Source organism: Rhinatrema bivittatum, chromosome 3, assembly GCF_901001135.1.
Source record: "Rhinatrema bivittatum chromosome 3, aRhiBiv1.1, whole genome shotgun sequence".
NCBI classification, from domain to species: domain Eukaryota; kingdom Metazoa; phylum Chordata; class Amphibia; order Gymnophiona; family Rhinatrematidae; genus Rhinatrema; species Rhinatrema bivittatum.
Window position 1 is genome coordinate 410,306,678 of NC_042617.1, and position 21,674 is coordinate 410,328,351.

At 45.0% G+C, this 21,674-nt stretch overlaps 1 protein-coding gene across 1 annotated transcript in view; it reads right to left on the minus strand.

Annotated features, from left to right (window-relative positions):
- Positions 1 to 691: 691 nt before the first annotated feature.
- Positions 692 to 21,674, minus strand: part of ZNF451 (zinc finger protein 451) — a 347,114-nt gene continuing 326,131 nt past the window's right edge. Inside the window, 1 exon segment of the mRNA XM_029595684.1 lies at positions 692 to 973. Within this exon segment, the coding sequence (XP_029451544.1) occupies positions 927 to 973 (47 nt within the window). The 3' untranslated portion in view covers positions 692 to 926.

A 21,674-nucleotide genomic window follows, 5' to 3' on the forward strand; every position in this document is an offset into this window, starting at 1 on the left:
CAAAGTGAAAAAGACATTGTACACTGTGTTCTTTGAGTGTGTATAAGAACTTTGATGCCTATATGGAGTAGTTGAATGCTCCATTTATATCGTTGTCTTACATTTTGTCCTGCTTAAGTTTGTATAAGATCTCGTCTGCCTTCATTTTGTATTGGAATGTATTATTTACATATGATGGAGTATATGGAAATATTACTTAAAAGTATTTTATGAGGGGTGGGTGTATGAATGTGGGATGTGTGCGCAGTGTTGGGTATTTAAATAATATTGATGTTTTGTACTGCTGCATAATAAAGAAATATTGGCTCTCATTCACATTGTATAGATACAGACACAGATATACATATACTTATTCAGCGTCCATCCCAGATACTAATGAAAATATTTCAGGCTTTTAGACAATCGATATATGACATTGGCTAGGCATCACAGATTAGTGAAAGCTTAAGTTAATAAAAATGTAAGTTTTAAAGTTACAACAAATAACAGATGGATGTATCTAGTCTACCCATTTCAAATGCTAACTGATCTCTGGCTTTACTTATTTCCCCAGCACTAAGGATCCTTTGTGCTTCTCCTATGCTTTCCTGAATTCTGTTATGGTTTTTCCATTACTATACTCATTGGGAGTCTTTTCCATGTATTCACTCCCCTTTTTCTGAAGAAATGGTCAGTCAATTGTGAATAGTAGTGCTTTCAAATATCTTTTATTTTATCACATTTGTACTGTGCTATAACAAATATTCCAAAACGTAATAAAAAGTTGACACTTAAAAGAAAAGACTATATTTAGACGACAAAACAAAAAAGTACATGAATAAAGCAGCATTTCTAAAGCAAATTTTGTCAGAGTTGAAAGGAAGTCAATTGTCTGCCATTATTAGCAGCTTTGATCCCATTCCAATAAAATGAAGACATTCTCCATTCTATATTTCTTTAAGGCTTCTTCTGATGGCTTCTTGTAACTCTGCATCTGTGTAATCAAATTACAATAAAATCAAGAATTATTTTGTAGAAGTATTTCTGGTGACAGAACATAGATACACTTAGGTTCACACTTCATTAATGCTATCCTCTGACATGAAGTAATGGAAAATAAAATCAGCATGAGCAAAGTTAAGAAAGAATTATATTTCCCTGTACGTACCAGGATCAGTCCAGGACACCTGGGTTGTGACTCCGCACCAGTAGATGGAGACAGACTAAAACTTGTGGGCGGAGCCATATATGCCCCTGTGCCAGTCACAGCCCCTCAGTCTTACTCTGTCTCCAGTAGATGGTGCAGGTCCGGTCACAGCTCCTCCCTGCCCTGATTCTGGTACTCCGTCAGGGTTGGTTTTCTTTTCTTTTCTTTTTGGGTTAGGCCAGGTTAGGCTTTCGGTTCTTTTAATTGGAATTTTTGCCAAATTGTCACTGACGTCCGTCTGCCCTGCCTCCCAGGGGGGTTGAGAGGTCCTGAGGGGACTACCCCCCCCGGTTGAGGCCGCTGCTAGGGTCGAGGACCCGGCTTTGCTAAGTGGCAGCGTCAGGGGTGACACCGGGGAGCCCGGTTCACTCACCCCTGCTGGACTAGGGCTCCAGGACCGCGGACAGCGACAGGCCTTGTTTTTGTAAAAAAAAAAAAAAAGTTTTTGTCTGTTTTTGTTCCGGCTCTCTGTTCCTTGCGTCGCCGCTGACAGGGGGGAGGCCGTTCGCGCGAATTTTATTACTTTTATTACTTTTTGATTTTCTGTTGCGGCCCTCTTCGCGCCATTTCGCCGGCATGCCTCGTGGCTCCACTTGCCGAGCCTATGGCTCGGCGCGCGCGCGTCTCTCTCGCGACGGTCTATGCGCTTCCTGCATCCCGGGCGATGAAGGGTCGTCCGGGGCGTCTCGGGGGGCTCGTGTGCGGCCCGCGCGACCACCGCCGAGGGGGGGGGGGGGGGCGCGTTGGAGAAGCCCCAGGATTTGTTCCCGCTCAGCGCGGGAGTGGCGGCCATTTTAGCCACGGGCCGCGAAATGGCACGGGAAGCGGCAGGGCCTGCAGCCTTGCCTCCTGCGCTGTCTCCTCAGCGGGGCCCGGCGGGGGGGAGTCCCTCGGGGGACCCGGGGTCCCCGGGGAGCCCAGCTGAGGCTGATTCGGTTTCCAGCTCGTTTTCGGAGGACTTTGCGCTTTTGCTGCGCAAAGTCCTGAAATGTAGGAAACGTAAGGGCAAGCGCGGCCGGAGGGAGTCCCGCAGGGCTCCACCGCCGAAGAAGTCCAACAGTGGGCCCCCGAGTGCTTCCATGGGGAAACGTCCTCCGCGTGGCGTCCCACAGGAGGCGGACCCGGATTCCTCCACGGGGGCGGACACTGATGCCTCTGAGGAGCCACAAAAAGGGGCCGATGACGTGGCAGGGGACGGATCCGCTCCAGCTGCAGCAGGAAAGGCATCACAGGCAGCGGAGGGCGACGATCCCAAGGTGGTCCGGCTATTCCGTAGGGAAGAATTGCTACCTCTAATTCCAGCCATTCTCCAGGAACTGGGAATAGACCCCCTCCAGCGGTGGTTCGTCAGGAAGCGAACATGGATCCGGTCCTGTTAGGCCTCACGGGTCCGGCAGTTGCTTTTCCGTTCCATTTTTCTTCAACGGACATCATGTTCCGGGAATGGGACACTCCGGAGTTAGGTTTGAAGGTCAGCAAGGCCATGGACAAGCTTTACCCGCTCCCGGAGGATGCGCTGGACCTTCTCAAGCTCCCCAAGGTGGATTCAGCGGTTTCGGCGGTAACGAAGAGATCTACTATTCCAGTTACGGGAGCGACAGCCCTTCGGGACCTTCAGGACAGGAAGCTGGAAGTACAGCTCAAGAAGATTTTTGAGGTTTCAGCGCTAGGAATTCGGGCCGCCATGTGTACAAATTTCGCTTTGAGAGCTAGCTTGCGCTGGGCTCAGGTCCTCCAAGCCAATGCGGATCTTTCGGCAGACGAGGCAGCGCAAGCGGATAAGTTGGAAGCGGCAATAGCATATGGCGCAGATGCACTCCACGATCTGCTGCGCACTTCGTCTAGATCCCTGGTGGCGGCTGTCTCGGCGCGCCGCCTCCTGTGGCTCCGCAACTGGGCGGCGGATGGCTCTTCTAAGGCTCACCTCGGGGCGCTGCCATTCAAGGGTAAGTTACTGTTTGGCAAGGAATTAGATGATTTAATGGCTTCCCTGGGGGAAAATAGGGCTTTCAGGTTGCCCGAAGATAGATCCAGGTCGCGGTCTTCCTTTGCAGCCAGGTCCCGCTTTCGTGGGCCCAGGAAGTCGCGCCCTCAAAGGTCGTCGGGGCAATCGTACAGGTCTTCCTCCTCCCGTACCCCACAGTGGCGGCAGCAGCAGCAGTCTTTTCACCAGCAGTCCTTTCGTGGGAGGCGCTTTGGTAGACCAGGGGGTGCCCTGGCCATAATGGCGCCCAAATCTTCACAATGAAAGGGGGTCGGCCCTTCTCCCGCCGCAGCCTCAGCACGCCGCTCCCAACGTCGGGGCGCGGTTGCTGTCGTTTTACGAGAGATGGGCCGGAATAACGTCGGACCAGTGGGTCCTCACCGTGATAAGACACGGCTACGCGTTAGATTTTGCTCGCACTCCAGTGGACAAGTTCCTTGTGTCACCCTGCAAGGCTCCCGAGAAGAAGGCGGCGGTGCTAGACACCATCCGCCGCTTAGAGGACTTGGGAGCTATCTCCCCCGTTCCGGTCAGCCAACACGGCAAAGGCCGTTACTCCATTTACTTCATCGTACCAAAGAAGGACGGCACGTCCCGACCAATTCTGGATCTCAAAGGGGTGAACCGATGCCTTCGCGTTCCTCGCTTCAAAATGGAGACGATCCGGTCCGTCATCGCCGCGGTCCGGCCAGGCGAGTTCCTGGCCTCCCTGGACCTCACGGAGGCGTATCTTCACATAGGCATTCAGCCGTCGTTCCAATGCTTCCTCAGATTCTGCATCCTGGGACGGCATTACCAGTTTCGGGCGCTCCCGTTTGGGCTCGCAACGGCCCCTCGTACATTCACGAAGGTGATGGTCGTGGTGGTGGCGCAACTGCGCCGAGAAGGTCTCCTGGTCCATCCTTACCTGGACGATTGGTTGATTCGGGCGAAGTCCGAGGATCAGTGTCGGATGGCGGTGGCCAGGGTCCTCCATCTGTTGCAGTCCCTGGGATGGGTGGTCAACTTCAGCAAGAGTCATCTGACACCCACGCAGACCTTGGAATATCTGGGAGCTCTTTTCGACACGAAGCAGGGCAAGGTGTTTCTGTCGCTCGAGCGGAGGGGCAAACTGCAAACTCAGGTGCAACGCTTGTTGTCTCTTCGCCAGCCGCGGGTCTGCGACTACCTTACGGTCCTAGGGTCAATGGCTTCCACGCTGGCGCTGGTTCCCTGGGCGTTCGCTCATCTGTGACCCTTACAGTCATCCTTGCTTTCCCGCTGGAAGCCGGTCTCAGAGGACTTCCATTTACCGCTTCCTCTAGCGGGACACGCGAGGTCCAGCCTGCGGTGGTGGCTGGACCCCGGTCATCTGTCTGCCGGAGTCTCTCTCCTGGTACCCAGTTGGACAGTGGTGACCACGGATGCCAGCCTCTCTGGTTGGGGAGCGGTCTGCCTAGGGAGATCAGTTCAAGGCCTATGGTCAGTGTCGCAAGCCCAGTGGTCTATCAATCGCCTAGAGACCAGAGCGGTCCGTCTGGCCCTGCAGGCTTTTCTACCGTTGCTGCGGGGAAAGGCAGTCCGAGTGTTGTCGGACAATGCGACCACCGTGGCATACATCAACCGTCAGGGGGGGACACGGAGCCCCCAGGTGGCGGAAGAAGCTCAGCGCTTGATGGCCTGGTCGGAAATACATCTCAGCAACCTCGCAGCGTCTCACATTGCGGGAGTCGACAACGTGCAGGCGGACTATCTCAGCCGTCATCATCTGGATCCCGGAGAGTGGGAGCTGGGGGACGAAGCGTTTCTTCTCATTTGCGAAACGTGGGGTGTGCCCCACATGGATCTGATGGCCACGTGGCACAACGCGAAGGCCCCGCGATTTTACAGTCGACGTCGAGAGCGGGGGGCAGAAGGCGTCGATGCGTTGGTGCTTCCCTGGCCGACGGATGTGCTGCTCTACGTGTTTCCCCCGTGGCCGATGATCGGCAAGATTCTACGGCGCATAGAGTTGCATCCGGCCAACGTGATCTTGGTGGCACCGGAGTGGCCTCACCGGCCGTGGTTCGCAGACCTCGTACAACTGGCAGTAGCAGCACCCCTTCGGTTCCAGGAATGGCGGCCCTGCTCCATCAGGGCCCCGTCTGTTTGGAGGATGCGGATCACTTCTGTCTCGCGGCATGGCTTTTGAGAGGAATCGACTGAAGAGAAAAGGTTATTCAGATGCGGTGGTGGCCACGCTACTGCGTTCCAGGAAGCAGTCGACGTCTTTGGCCTACATCCGTGTCTGGGTGGTCTTTGAGAACTGGTGCGTGCAACGTGGGGTGGACCCCACTTCGGCTTCCGTCTCTGATGTTCTGGCGTTCCTCCAGGCGGGTCTGGCCAAAGGTCTGGCGTGCAGTTCCCTACGGGTCCAAGTGGCGGCGCTTGGGTGTTTGCGAGGTAAGGTCCGTGGTACGTCTCTGGCGCTTCACCCGGATATTGCTCGTTTCCTTCGGGGTGCTAAGCACCTTCGCCCCCCGTTACGTCTTCCTTGTCCGGCTTGGAACCTCAATTGGGTTCTCTCCGCTCTATGCACGGCGCCGTTTGAGCCCTTGAAACGCGCAACTCTTAAGGATCTCACTTTAAAAACGGCGTTCTTGGTGGCGATTGCCTCGGCACGGCGTGTTTCCGAGTTACAGGCCCTGTCCTGTAGGGAACCTTTCTTGCGTATCTCCGATTCGGGGGTTTCCTTACGGACGGTTCCTTCCTTCCTTCCGAAAGTGGTCTCGTCGTTTCACGTGAATCAATCGGTGGAGTTGCCCGCTTTTGCGTGCGGAGAGTCCTCGGTTCCAGAAGAGAGGGAGTTACGGAAGCTTGACGTGCGGAGATCCCTTCTCTGATATCTGGAGGTCACTAATCCGTTTCGGGTCACTGATCATCTGTTTGTCCTGTTCTCTGGACCAAAGAAAGGAGCTGCAGCGTCCCGCACAACGATCGCTCGTTGGCTCAAGGAGGCCATTGGTTCGGCGTACTTGGTGCGGGGAAAACCTCTTCCCGTGGGGCTGTGGGCTCACTCGACTCGATCTCAAGCAGCGTCTTGGGCGGAAGCTTCGCAGGTGTCGCCTCAAGAGATTTGTAGGGCGGCCACCTGGAAGTCGTTGCATACTTTTATCCGGCATTACCGGTTGGATGTCCGGGCTACCGATTCCGGGGGTTTTGGAGAGAGGGTACTCCGAGCAGGACTCTCTGCTTCCCACCCTCAGTAGGTTGCTCTGGTACATCCCAGGTGTCCTGGACTGATCCTGGTACGTACAGGGAAAGGAAAATTAGTTTCTTACCTGATAATTTTCGTTCCTGTAGTACCATGGATCAGTCCAGGATCCCGCCCGCAGTGCTGCGCTGAAGTAATGGAGAGTCCGCGCTGTGTTTTGATTTGCTCTGTTCCGCTTGTTCGCTCTCTCGGTTGGAGAGTCCGTTTCCAGAAGGGGTGTTTCTTTCCCCGTTAGTTTAGCGGTATCTAGTTTTGGTTACTTCTCTAGTTGTGTTCTACTTTGACATTCCGTAAGACTGAGGGGCTGTGACTGGCACAGGGGCATATATGGCTCCGCCCACAAGTTTTAGTCTGTCTCCATCTACTGGTGCGGAGTCACAACCCAGGTGTCCTGGACTGATCCATGGTACTACAGGAACGAAAATTATCAGGTAAGAAACTAATTTTCCTTTTGTGGTTTATGCTACCAAGGCAGCCTATGAAAATGCGGAAAATAATTACAAGATTAATAGAGCAGAATAGCTCTGGACTAGCTGTCTTGCAATAACATAACTACCAGGGGATGGCTAGGCAGAACCTATTTAGTTGAAGAGAATGTAATAAAATGCTTTAATTAATGCAAAAGAAACCCCACTTATATGAATAAAAACACATGATTATGTGGTGGGTTGACTGAAATACAGGAAGTCCTCAGACTTAAGACACTATTGGTCCTGAAAACCACCGTCTTAAATCGAAGTCTATTGTCCCATAAGAACAATGTTAAAAATGGGAAATTGGTTCCAGCAGCAGGGCCTAATACTCTATTTTCACTGACATAACCCAGACTTTGGTAACATGGTACACACTTTTTTTTTTGTCTGAAAAGGAAAGTGCCAAGTCATGCCTACAGGACATTACACTGACACTGTTTTGAGGAGAAGTTGTTCCTCGTACTCTTTCTACTGGCCTCACGATCATCAAGACATTAATGTGAGCCTGTGGGGAAATATGCAGGCATCAAAATCAAAACATGGGTATAAGTTGGATACTAAGTGTTAATTTAGAAATGTAATTAGGAATTGCTGTAACTCATAATGTATTAAGATGAGGACTTCCTGTACTGCTCTTGTAAGAGGGATGTGCAACTCCGGTTCTGGAGACCACAAACCATTCTCATTTTCAAGATAAATGCAATATACTTAGGGCCAGATTTTTAAAAAGTACGCAAGCGGGTACTTTTGTTCGCGCACCTGGCGCAAACAAAAGTACGCCGGATTTTAATAGATCCGCGCATATCCGCGCGTATCTTTTAAAATCCGGGGTCGGCACGTGCAAGGCTGCGCAAAATCGGCAGCCTGCGTGCGCCAAGCCACGCAGCCTGCCTCCATTCCCTCCGAGGCCGCTCCGAAATCGGAGCGGCCTCGGAGGGAACTTTCTTTCCGGCGCCCCCCCCACCTTCCCCCTAACTAACTCACCCCCCGGCCCTAAACTAATTCCCCCACCCTTTATTTAAAAAGTTACGCGCGGGCCGGCTGCCGGCGCACCATGTTCCAGTCCGGGGGCTGATCCAGATGCTGCAGCCACCCCCCCAGGAACGCCCCCCGATGACGCGCAGGCTGCGACGCCCCCCCAGGAAAGCCTTGTCAAATATTAATTTAATGTTGTTTAATTTTAAATAACTAATATGGCGACACATATTTGCAAGCTGTCAAAATTTGATATATCAGTTCAGATCGCAAAATTAAGTCATATGAGTTTTATTTTAGTATTGCTACCAATGCACAAAATTTCTTTTGATGTGTACTTTAAATAATTCAGTTATGGTGGATCTTACCGAGTGTAATGCATTTTGTTACTCCACAAATAATAGCAGAAAGTTTTTTCAATATATTTTTTTGTAATATGCTTTTGAAATGTAAGCTGTGTTCTTAATTAATGCTGTGTTCTTAATTAATTGCAATATATGTTCCATTTATTTTACTGTGTGTATGAAATTTCATAAGAGTGTATTTAATTATAGTAATATGTATAATAATATTCTATATGAATGATTGGCTGGTTACTGTATTGGTTAATTTGTGTTGTTTTATCAAATACTACATGAAATCTTTTTTAAGTATATGTAATTAATTATATTTTCGTTAGATATATTTATGTTGCCCATTTTTCATAGTTATAAAGTTAGTTTCTTTCGCTCACTTCATTTTTTCATTTGTTTCATTTATTTCATACAATCATTTCATTTTTCTCATGTATGCTCATATTATTTTCATGCACTTTTTCATTTTTTCAATTTTTTTGTGTACATTCATATATTTTGTTATCACATTATTCACAGACTCTAAGACATTTGAAGTGTTATATAAGAATACGACTGTATTTAGAGAAAATCTGCATACAGGTACAAACCTATCTTTTATTTATACTGCTTCAATTGTTACTTGTTCTGCAATATCCTCTGTGGTTACCTCTCAAATTATTTACATAATTAAAATGATTGGTATGTATGTTTAATTATATGTTATATTTGTTGTTCTAGCCCCTGAGGCAGCCCCAAGCGGGTGAAACTCGGCCTGAGTCGGGCGTTTGTATCAATTTGTCTCCACTCAAATAAAGAACCAGTTTGGACTTTTCCTGGTGTCTAACCCATTTTCTGTTGCCCACACGGCTTTCTTAGACAACCTACCCTCTTGTTTCATCAGTCCTTCACGATCATCAAGACATTAATGTGAGCCTGTGGGGAAATATGCAGGCATCAAAATCAAAACATGGGTATAAGTTGGATACTAAGTGTTAATTTAGAAATGCAATTATGAATTGCTGTAACTCATAATGCATTAAGATGAGGACTTCCTGTACTGCTCTTGTAAGAGGGATGTGCAACTCTGGTTCTGGAGACCACAAACCATTCTCATTTTCAAGATAAATGCAATATACTTAGGGCCAGATTTTTAAAAAGTACGCAAGCGGGTACTTTTGTTCGCACACCCGGCGCAAACAAAAGTACGCCGGATTTTAATAGATCCGCGCATATCCGCGCGTATCTTTTAAAATCCGGGGTCGGCACGTGCAAGGCTGCGCAAAATCGGCAGCCTGCGTGCGCCGAGCCACGCAGCTTGCCTCCATTCCCTCCGAGGCTGCTCCGAAATCGGAGCGGCCTCGGAGGGAACTTTCTTTCCGGCGCCCCCCACCTTCCCCTAACTAACCCGCCCCCAACTAATTCCCCCACCTTTATTTAAAAAGTTACGCGCGGGCCGGCTGCCGGCGCACCATGTTCCGGTCCGGGGGCTGGTCCAGATGCTGCAGCCACCCCCCGATGACGCGCCGGCTGCGACGCCCCCCCAGGAAAGCCTGGGACTTACACGCATCCCGGGGCTTGCGCCTGCTGCCGAGCCTATGCAACATAGGCTCGGCGCTCGCAGGGGATGGAAGGGGCAACTTTTCGGGGGTTACACGCGTACCCCTTTGAAAATCTGCCCCTTATTGTTTATAGACAAATATATGCATATATATAACAAATACTTTTTGTGAAAACTATATCTACTGCTACTTAGCATTTCTAGTTTGCTACTTGGATATCCATATTCAGCCACTGGCCAGCTAACAGGCAGGCCGATACAGTACGGTGCGCTTGGCCGAGTGCACCGTTTAGCATTTGATTGGCCGAGCGTTTGACACGTGTCTATTACTCCTTATACAGTAAGGGGTTTAGTGTGTCGAAAACGTACAGCCAAACCCCCCCAAAAAACTAATAGCGCTCATCACAAGCAAATGCATGTTGAGGAGGCTATTAGTTAGTCCCTGGGATACTGAAAGTAAAATGTGTGGCTAAGCCGCACATTTTATGCTCAGAAATTAACGCCTGCTCTTGAAAAGTGTACAGAAAAGCAGAAAATACTGCTTTTCTGTACAACATCCAACTTAATATCCTAGCCATATTAAGTCAGAGAAACCAAAACTTAAAAAAAAAGTAAAAAAAAAATCTGCCTGCCGGTCAGCGGTTAGCAAAACGGACGCTCAATTTTACCGTCGTCCATTTTCCTAACTCATGGCTTTCAGTGAGTTTGGAAACCGGCACCGGTAAAATAAAGCACCAGTTGTCTGACCCGCTGACAGCCACCTCTCCACTAATAAGGAGGCGCTAGGGACACGCTAGTGCCTTCTTATTAGTGCACCACCTCCTGCATTTCTTTCTGTATCGGCCTGAGGTTCATTATTTTGTGATACCGGCCGCATTGCGGCAGTATTATTCTAATCAGGAGAAGGGGAGGGGTGTGTGGGTGGAGTTACCACCTGGCAGCGCTGAGGGCAATAATGTTTTTCACATTATCGCCGGCAGCTATGGGGGGGCAATAGTGTGCAGTGCAGCTGCACTGCAGTGGGTGAAACTGCATTGCCATGATGCATCCAACTGCCCACTATCGCCACCCCGCCCCTTTTTTTTATTCACACCTCATCATTCTGCTATAAATATAAATCCACCGTGCAGACCCATTGTTTCGGCTAATGGTTCTATCCTGGAACCATTAGCCAAATTTGTTGATTTATTTCTCCAACCAGCTGTCCCGGAAGGCTAAATCTTATATACAAGACACCTCAGATATGTTGAAGAAGCTCACATGTCTAGGTCAAGTACCTAAAGAGGCTTTTTTCAGTCAGCCTTGATATTGAGGCATTGTATACCAATGTACCCCAAAAGGAAGCCTTAGACTTGGTTAAGGATATTTTTTCACAAAGAGATAGACCACAGCATATACCTTCTTCTGAATTTGGCAGCACATAGGGGCAGATTTTCAAAGGTTTACGCGCGTACCCCCCGAAAACCTGCCCCAAGTTCCTCTGCGCGCCGCCGAGCCTATGTTGAATAGGCTCGGCGGCGTGCGCAAGCCCTGGGACTTTCCTGGGGGCGTGTCGGAGGGCGTGTCGTGGCAACGCGTCATCCGGGGCAGGGCCGCGGGCGTGGCCCCCCATAGTGGCCTCAGAGGGAACGGCGCGAGCAGGCTGCCGATTTTGTACAGCCTTCCGAGCGCCGACCCCGGATTTTAAAAGATACGCGCGGCTATGCCGTATCTATTAAAATCCGGCGTACTCTTGTTTGCGCCGGTCGTGCGAGCGTACTTTTTAAAAATCTGCCCTTTACTGAATTGATTTTGTTTAATAATTTTTCTCCTTTGAACAAGCATATTATTTGCAGGTACATGGAGTAGCAATGGGGTCTCCAGCAGCCCCAGACGTGGCTAATCTCTTTGTAACAAAGTTTGAGGAAAATGTGGTTTATAAATCAAATTTCTTTGAACATGTAGTACAGTGGTCACGTTATATTGATGATGTCTTCTTTATATGGACTGACACAGAAGAACAACTGCAGTCGTTTCACACATAGATCCAATCCATATCTTCGATTCACGTTGACATACCATCAGGAGCACTTATTTCTTGATATCAAAATCAGCAAAAATATACAAGGTATACAAACCACCCTCTACAGGAAGACTGCGGACAGAAACAATTTTTTGTGCTTTGAGAGCCATCATCCTCGCCGTTTTAAAGGATTGCCTGTGGGTCAATTTTTTCGAATTTGCAGGATTTGCACAGATAAAAAAGAGTTTTATGAACAAGCATCATTGTTAAGGGAACTTTTTCGGGAAAGAGGCTACCCTAATGATATCATTCATCGTGCATATAGAAGAGCAATGTTTTCAGACCAAGAACAATTACTACAATACAGAGATAAACCCCCAGTACAAAATTTAATTTGTGTTTTGCAGCACACTGAATTGACCCAACAAATAAGAAAAGTGATTCTCAAAAACTGGCATGTTTTAAGTCCACATTCCATTTTTCAGGATCCACCTATGTTTGCTTATAAAACGGGTACAAACATTAAACAACATGTGGTTAGAGCAGCTCCTTCAGTAAAGTCATCTCACACTGTACAAGGACAAATCCAATGTGGCAAATGTACCTTTTGTGCACAGGCACACATAGGTACGGAATGGCAGGATCCATTCCGTGGCATAAAAGTAATCAGCAAACATGATGTCTACTGTAACACAGATCATGTGATTTACGCCCTTCAATGTCCTCGTCCAAAAATATACATTGGATGTACAAAGCGTAAAATCCACATACGCCTTACAGAACACAGAAGTCGTATTAACAATAAAGATTTAAAAGCACCAACAGTACAACATTGTATTAATGAAAAATACAGTTTGAGGATTTTAAATGGATAATCATAGAACATGTTCCTCCTTCTTGGTGAGGAGGTGACAGGATATTTATTTTGAACTTTAAAGAGAATCAATGGATCTATCGCCTTCATTCCATCGAACCAACTGGTCTTAATGACAAAATTGAGTGGTATGACAGATAGGGTTTCCCTGTGGCTGTGTTTAATTTCAAGATGGCTTCCATGGCATGAGTCATATACCCTTAATAGGTACATTACATCACTTCCGGCTGCCAATCTCTTCAGCTGGGGGAATCTCCTTTAAAAATGGTGGTCAGACAGCGGCCGCTTGTCAGTGACAGGTACGCCATCTTTGTTATAGCAGGTAGACCAGTGCACCGCGTATGTAAGTAAAGGAAATCTTTTACATATTTGACTTTTTAAGAATCTGCAAAAGTTTTCATATATATTTCCTGAACGGTTCATGCTTGCAGCATTAAGAAGATGCTTAGACCCAGCAGTCAAGTGACTGCAGTACTAGAATTCAGTAAGTTCTCTTTCCACTGTCAGTACTGTCATAAATAAGTAATGACAGCTTTTAAAGGGCATTCTTTTATTTTATTGCACATTACAGATTAGCCCATTACAGTCGATACATATAGATGCCGAGTTTCCCTGAAGAAGGAGTAGGCACTCCGAAACATTGCAGTGTCGGACAGACAACGGATTATAAGAGAAGTTATAGTATCATGGACTGTTTTTCAGATAAGTGCATTTGATAGCTTTGATACAAAGAATCTGTGAATCCTATATATAGTGACCGGTGACCAATGATTATAAAGCCCTAGTGCTATTCAGGGCTTATTTTGCAAGAAGCAGGAAAAGCCATAATAATTCTACAGCACTATATGATGGTCACTGTATAAAGAAAAGTCCCTTTTGATAGCAAGATTTTTCAATTCTAGTGATTCAAAACTTTTTTCATGCTATTTATGGGTATTATTTAATAAATATAGCAGAATGATGAATATAGGGGAAAGTTAGCCAGATAAACTTATTGGCTAACTTTGCAGGGATATTCCACAGTACGAGTTTGCTGCCAAATATTTGCTATCAAAGTTATTCAGATAAGTTTATCTGGCTAACTTTAGACAGGCTCTTCAGCTGTCCTAAATTTATCCAGATAAAGCTCAAAATTAGTATTTATCTCACTAACTTAGCCAGATAGCTGACTCTGCCCCAGAATGCCCCCATCCTTCCTCTTAATTAGCTGGATAACATTTAGTGTGGCAGGATTTTCAAATCCTGCAATTTGTCCAGCTAAGTCTGAACTTAGCCTGTCAAATGATTCTGAATATTGACCTCTAGATGTTTGTTTGCAGCAGTTGAATCTTGTACACTGCAGAATGTCACCCCCCCCCCAAAAAAAAAAAACCTTCCCATGAAAAAAACCCATTCTAAAAAAACTATACCACCCTCCCCTTGAACTTTTTTACCACTAACTCCCACCCTACCCCCTCCAATCACTCCCACTTATCCAATGGTATATTCTGGCTCCCCCCCCCATTCCACAGACTATACCTCGTAACAGGTAATGAACTCCCCCAGAAATCTGACCAAAGTCTGGAGGCCATTACCTCGGGCCAGAAACAAATCTTAATCTACTAAGCTAAACTCCCCCCTCCTTACGCGCTCCAAAAGATCTACCCCCCCGGGCATGCTCAATGTAAAAAAGAGGTTTTCCTTTCTCAAAAAAGCACTAGCAAAGAATTGGATATGCCTCAATTGAAGAATATGGCTAGGTAAACTGCATCCTGAAAAGAAAGAACAGTTATCCATATTTTCGCAGACTAAAAAATGACAATCAGGTTTAACCCTGAAGTAAAGTCACCAAATCCTCATGACAGTCTCTTTTGAGAAGGTGGAGCAGTCAGCGTTTCTGTGCAGTTTGTGACCTCCTTTGCCCATTCATTGCCATTTAGTGGTTTCCTCACGCAGCACAGGGCTGGATGACGGAACCAAATACCGGCCGCTCTCAAATAACTTCCGCCTCTGCATGAGTTTTAACCCTTGATGCGACTCCTTCAATGGCAAAGGATAGTCTAAAGGGGAATAACCACAAATACTTGATTTCTTCTTTGTGCAGAATAGCTGTAATCTCACGTATTCCAGGCTTTTTTTTAAGTGTGCTGTATATATATAGCGATAGGGTGACCATTCCACATCCACACTGGCTGTTTCCGGGTAAGATCGTAATTGCACTCCTTTAGCCAGTATGCGTGGAAACATGCAATATCATCTCTGGATTTATTTAACACCCAGGGGCTGCGTGCCCGGTGTGCCAGTTCCAGCTGTATGGTAGGCTCAGCTTCTTCACCGTCCTGAGACTGCAGAAACAACTCTGCAGATGCTGACAGTAAGGGCTTTACAGTCCTAATCTTTTAAGGTCTCTGGTACCCCCTGAAAGCGCATGTTACATCTTCTGGTGCGGTTTTCTAAGTTCTCCAATTTATCTTTCTAAAACAACTACAATTTTCCATCTAGCTGTGCTATAGACTCAGCCTGGGCATCTACTCTGGGCATCAGCTGCAGTAATTCTTGCTTATATTGTGGCATATCTGCATGGAGGTCACAAAACCAACCTCTGAATTCCTCCTGTGTAGGCAGTTCGCTTCCCACCTGTAAATTTCCATCAGGCATGCTGTCACCGCTTTGCTCCAGTGTATCACAGCCATTTTGAATTTCTTCCTCTGCTGGTTCGCTGTGCCCTTCGCTGTTTATTTCAGAGAGAACTCCCCAGCAAGAAATTTTTGAAGGTAGGAGGATGCACTCATAAATGGGCTACCACTCCAGTATGTGCTATGATGCCACTAAATCATCTTATTCCTTCAACCAACCAGTTTATATTTTTATTTTTTTGTATTTTCCCTTAATATTAATGTTGCTCAGTGAAACAGTAATAATGATTTTAAATGAACAGCATGTTTGTACAGAAAAGTCCCGACATGAGATGCGTTTAGATTTAAATCTTCATTAGGGGTAAGTAATTCATCACAAAGCTGCTCTTCAAAACTTCTGGTTGGAAAATACAGTGAGACAGACTGACCGATATAACACATGCCTTTTATTTATATATATATATTTTTTTCTGAAATCTTAGCCTTCAAATAAATTTGATTCATTTAGACTGCATCAAATGATCTGCCTGTATCTTACATGTAATGGTATGTGTCCCTGCAGCAGGATCAGACAAAGTGATGCCACTGACATCATGAGCAAGCAACCAATGACAACTTGAATTCCTAGCACAGCTGGCATGGTCAACTTTGGCTTTCTTCACCTCTCTGAGCTACATATATAGCCAGCACTAAAGAAAAGAAAGATTAGAAATACTTTGCATTGTTTTATTAAAAATGCAATTCTATTTCCATGTTTCAGAGGAGGGAAAATACAAGCAAGAGCAGCAACCTAACTGGAGGCAGGAAGCCCAGTAAAGTTTCCTAAATGGAATACAGACTGATTTGGTCTTGTAACAGGAATCTCGGACTACAAGAGGCAATATTCCCCTATCTATTACTACTCCCTATCTCCAGTTCTTAGCTTCTCACCAAAAAGCTCAAAACTATTCCTCTTTCCACTGGACAGAGATAGGAAGGGTTGCAGAAGATGAGGAAGAACAGGATGCTGTGAATGATGGATCTTCAATTATGTTAACTGGTAAGAAAGAAGACTGCGAAAGGATTTGCTGGAATAAACAAGCATTCTGCCAACACAGGTTACCTTCCACATACATCTGAATATGGTCAACAATGGAACATTCTGATGCAGAATGGATGCAGTTATAAAGACTCTAATTACCTCATATTTATCTCCTCATTCCTTTACACAGAGTCTCTCGTCAATGCCAATAATAAAATAATAATAAGAAAATATTAAACACTGAAATATTCTCTTGGATTTTTTGTTTTAATGAGAATGTAAACTTTGCTGATTGATGGGATACATTTCTTATGATAGAGGGGTGATCTGTGCATACTGTATATTTTTTAATTAGGAACTTACTTGAAGTGGTCCATTGAGTTTTCATTAACCTTAGGGTCAAGAAAGAGAAACAGAGAAACAGTATGAACTGGAAATACTCCTTTTGCCCATCTCCTATAAAGCAGATATCAGGAAAAATGTTGGATAAAGCTACTGCAGAAAGAATAAGGATTACTTTCTGGGATCAAATATGGAAGTTACATTTTAAACAGAAAAGCTGCCATGCGCTTGAGAGATCTTGGTATTGTACAAGAGGGAATGAACCCTGAAAGAACTCTGCTTGGTTTTCTCCAACTATAGCCAATTCTTTATTATTTTACAGGAGTACAAAAGACAGGGTAGTCATGTCCTTTTAAATCAGAGAAAGTTCATAAATGTTCCATAAAATGTTAGCGCCCTTTTCTATTTCTAAAGACTTCCAAAAATTAATCAGCCATGTCTCAGGATTAAATCTAATAATCAGAGTTCTATCTATAAACCAAACTTGGTAACTGAAGAAAGGAGGTGAATACTTTCAAAGCCACACTTTTCAGTTTGCTCAAAGGTGTTTTCGGTTAAGTTAAACATTCCACATTTGCCACAGCGAAACTGCAGCTGCCTGAGATACAGCTAAAGGAAGCCTGTAAAGCTCGTTATCTGGATCAAATAAAAGCTTTAAAACCTCATTTGGCAATAGGTCACAAAGTAATCAACTTGAATTAATGCTTACATTCTTAGAGGTATCTTCACATTTTTAGATAGTATTTTTTTGGGAACTTGCCAGGTTCTTATGGCCTGGATTGGCCACTGTTGGAAACAGGATGCTGGGCTTGATGGACCCTTGGTCTGACCCAGTATGGGTCAGACCAAAGTAGTTTTTACAGTAATATTAAACACTGAAATGAAATAATTTAAAAGGGGAACATATCAAAAATATAGAATGACACTTCTCAGGTTTTAGAAGCATGAGGTAGGGGCATGTCCAAGATAGTGGAGGACAAGCAGGCAGTGTAGTACTCAAGCTCGAAGATCTTGCATAGATGGTCCTGTAACTACCCTGCGGTTGTGGTGCTGTGTCATCATGCTCACGTTGGCAGACTGGACCAGTCCTTGGAGCCCACACTGGCTTGGAGAGGAGAATGAGCAGTGGAGACTTCAGGCAATGAGGTTTCTCTTGGCCTGGAGATGCAAGAATTCCTTGCCATTCCGGTCTCAGATAGGAGCTCCATCAGGGACCTAGCAGTGGCACTGACTCAATGTCAGACACCGTGAGTCTGCAGGGGAGGAAAGCTGCTGGAGCTGCTGAGGTTTTGCAAGCTGTGCCGGAACTCAGCTGGGGTGACTGTCAAGTCAGGAAGGAGTCCCCGGAAGGTTCACAAGGTGATTCCCCTGGGAAACGAAACCAGGAGCTGGATGTGATGTCTTCACCATTGATAAGACTCCAAACAGTAATTCTTGAAAGTCTATGGGAGGTGATTTTGAAGATGGAAAATCCTCAACTGGCCAGATACATGCTTTTTCCTTACAATTTTAGGAAATTCCTGGTAAAATTAAAGAAATGGAATCTGAATTGAAATATCATAATTGTCATTTGGAAACTATTGAGACTAAAGTTGGGAAAACAAGAAGTAGAGTACTCTTTTGTTACTTTTGTTATTACTGCATAATAAAAGTTGGAATGTTTAGAGAATATGATTAGGAATCGGACATTATATTTCCTGAACTTTCCCAAGAAAGCTACTTCTTTATTATTGTTAAAACATTACTTTCTAGAAATTCTGAAGATTCCAGAAAATGCTTGTCCTTTTGCTTCTAAGGCTAATTATTATTTCCATGTTTAAGCGAGAAGGTTCTGGGAATTCTCAACTTTCTTTTGATTTTTCAGATCTTTCTAAAATCTTGGAGCAGGAAAAAAAAAAGAGGCGGCTGAGTTTTCAATTCTTACTGTAAAATTTGTACTGGAGCCAGACAAAGAATGGATCCTAAAATTATTCTTTTCCTATAAAGATACTTTATTCTCAATTTTAAAAGTTGTATATTTTCTGATGTAGCATGAACTATTCAGAGGAAGAGGAAAACGTTTTTGCTGAAGGAGTGGACCCATTCCCATAAAGGGGTGGGGAGGCCCCAAGCAGGGTGAGGCTCTGCCTCCAGAGGTGTTGGAGGCTGGGGATGAACTGGCGACCACAATATAAGTGCAGGCAGACTCACTCACCAGCCTCTTCTTTCGGTGGCTTTTGAGCTTACCCCATAGCTCCATATTTCTGTTTCCCTACTTCCCCCTCGCTGAGGGACAGCTGTCATGGCTTTTGAAGCTATGATTTTTACTCCTCTTATGGAGCTCTTGTTATGTTTTGGATTTCTGTGGCCTGAGAGATGGGGGGATATGCAGTGTCCCCTTTTCCCACCACATGTGGGCAGGGGCACTAGGCAAAGTAAATAAAAAAATATATATTGTCAGCTTCAATTGCCTCTATGGTTCAAAGGCCGCAATAAGGGTGTTCTTTTGGTGTGGCACCGTCAGCATACCATCGGCAGGGTCCTGTGGACAGAATGGAGGCCCTCAATAAGGGCAGCCATGTGAGGAGCAGCGCTCTTTTTGGCTCCAAAGTTTGCCCCTCCACACATTTTGCATGAGCACACCACTGCTTTGGAGGCCTGCTGCCTCTTCAAAGCATGCAGGCCCTCCAGCGGAGTGCGGAAGCAGATGGGTATGAGTCACAACCCTCTCGAACACTGCAGCTGTAGCTTTGTGGTTCATTTCCTCTTTCCTTCAGCATTTATTCCTGTGGATGAACTCAGGTATAGTTAGTTTGCATTCCTGGTTTAGGCTAGTTCAGGTGAGCAAGCTTTAGAGGATTCTGTTAAACCAACACAAATATGGGTCATCTTCTCTCGGGTCTTCCATCAAACATTCCAATTTCTCTGCGTTTAATATTGCTGTAATATCTTCCTGCAGTTCCTGTGCTTATTTCATCATTAACTCATTCCTGCAGGCTATTTCATGTTTGGTCAGTTCACAATCAGTCTCGTCTCTAGTGCAGGTAGGCAAGCTTTAGAGGAACCCTGAAAAGCAACACAGTAATAATGTAGACGCATCACCATCTCTCAGGTCTTCTACCATGCATTTCATCTCATTGAGTTTGCTATACGGCCTTAATATCTTCCCTCTGTTCCCACTGCCCTTACAACCTATGCACTATATAATAGTAATTATAATTATTATTGCAGGACACTGGAAAAAATGCTCTTTTTTCGGCAGTCCTATTCTGGCATACCACAGTATTGCAACTGTTGAACTTTGCGGGCACAAACTTTTGTAATTCATTACTGTTAGGTGTACCTGCATCTACCCTTCGGTCTCTCAAGCTCCTACAAAATGCTGAAGCCTGGCTTTTCAGGTAAAAAAAAGTTTGATCATATTATCTCAACTTTTGATCTCAACTCTCCCACTCTGTAGACCCCCTGTTCATTGTAACTTTATCTTCCTAGTTAATTGGTTACCCCTTGTTTCAATGTAAACCGGTACAATAAGACACTAGACTTGAGCATCAGTATATCAAAATAATTTTAAATAAAATAAATAAATCCAAGTTCTCGCCAGCCTGCATGGGACTCCGATTCATGCTTGGATTCAATACAAAATCTTGATGTTGATATAATAAAGTAATCAACACCACAATTATGCCATGGATAGGTTCAACCCAGCAGACCTATACTCCATTTAGCATATTAAGACTGCAGAACGAGGGTTTCCTTGAGATCCCAGTGATGAGATATGCACACACTGGGAAAATTATGGCACTATGTACCATACATAAACTAATACATGATGAAAAAGTGGACTGGCTAAACACTGCACTACGGATACACATCCCACACAGGAACCTTCGTTCAGCAAACGAAGCTCTCTTAACCATTCCCTCAGTCAAGACAGCACGACTAACCCAGGTAAGAGAAAGGGCATTATCTTTAGCAGGACCCACACTCTGGAACACAATGCCTATAGAGACCAGATTACAGAGAGACCCCAAAAGATTCAAGAGAAGTCTAAAGACATGGCTTTTTAAACAAGCCTTTTATAAAGAGACCGGAGAATAGAAAATATACTGGAATAAACAGAAGAGCACCGGCACACAGCACTATTCTCAAAAATGTGCATTACAATATTTTATCAAATTTAGCACACAAAGAACGTAATAATAAAACACAGGAAATGAGATTTTTTACCTGTAAAGTACCTTCCAGGTAACCTGGCCAGAACCTACATCACTGAACATTTATGCGTATTTTGATGATTTAATGTAACCAAAACTTAATGGCACCTGTTAGAATGTATTATAGTACGCTTACTCCAACATTACTTATGTGCCTACATGTAAACTGTTGCGATGGTATATATCTTAGCAACGGTATAGAAAAGACTTTAAATAAATAAATAAATAAATAAATAAATAAATAAATAAATAAATAAAAAAAAATTAGAGACAGGGCTTTCTCAGTGGCTGGCCCTGTGTTGTGAAATACCCTACCGGAAAAATTGAGAATGCTAACAGATGTAAAAATGTTTAAGAAAGTCTTGAAAACCTGGTTGTACACACAAGAATTTGCAGCTGACAATGCAGCTCAACAATGAACTATGATATTGAGTTTGAACTGATAATCTACCAACTTTTTAGTTATGTTTTTATGTTATCTTATTTTATATCTCCTCTTATATCTCCTCTTCATGCTCTCCTGATGTACCCTCCTTTTTAACCCCTCCCTGCTCTCTCACTTGATTCATTAAGTTCATTGAAAATGTTCTCCTCACTATTCTGTTATTCAACTACTAAGAAAAAATGTTTACTGTTCACAATACTCTACTGTTCCCAACTACCATGTTAACTCCATTTGATTGTATGCTAATTGCATATTTTGTATGCTAATTGCATATTTTGTAAACCGTTATGATGGCTCTACCGAATAACGGTATATAAAACTCTACAAATAAATATTGCTATTGTCTGTACATACAGATAGATTCTGAGTATGTATGCTGTTTCTGTACCCTGCTGTAATTTATTAAATAGTAGTATAGGAGCTTTCTTTAGATACA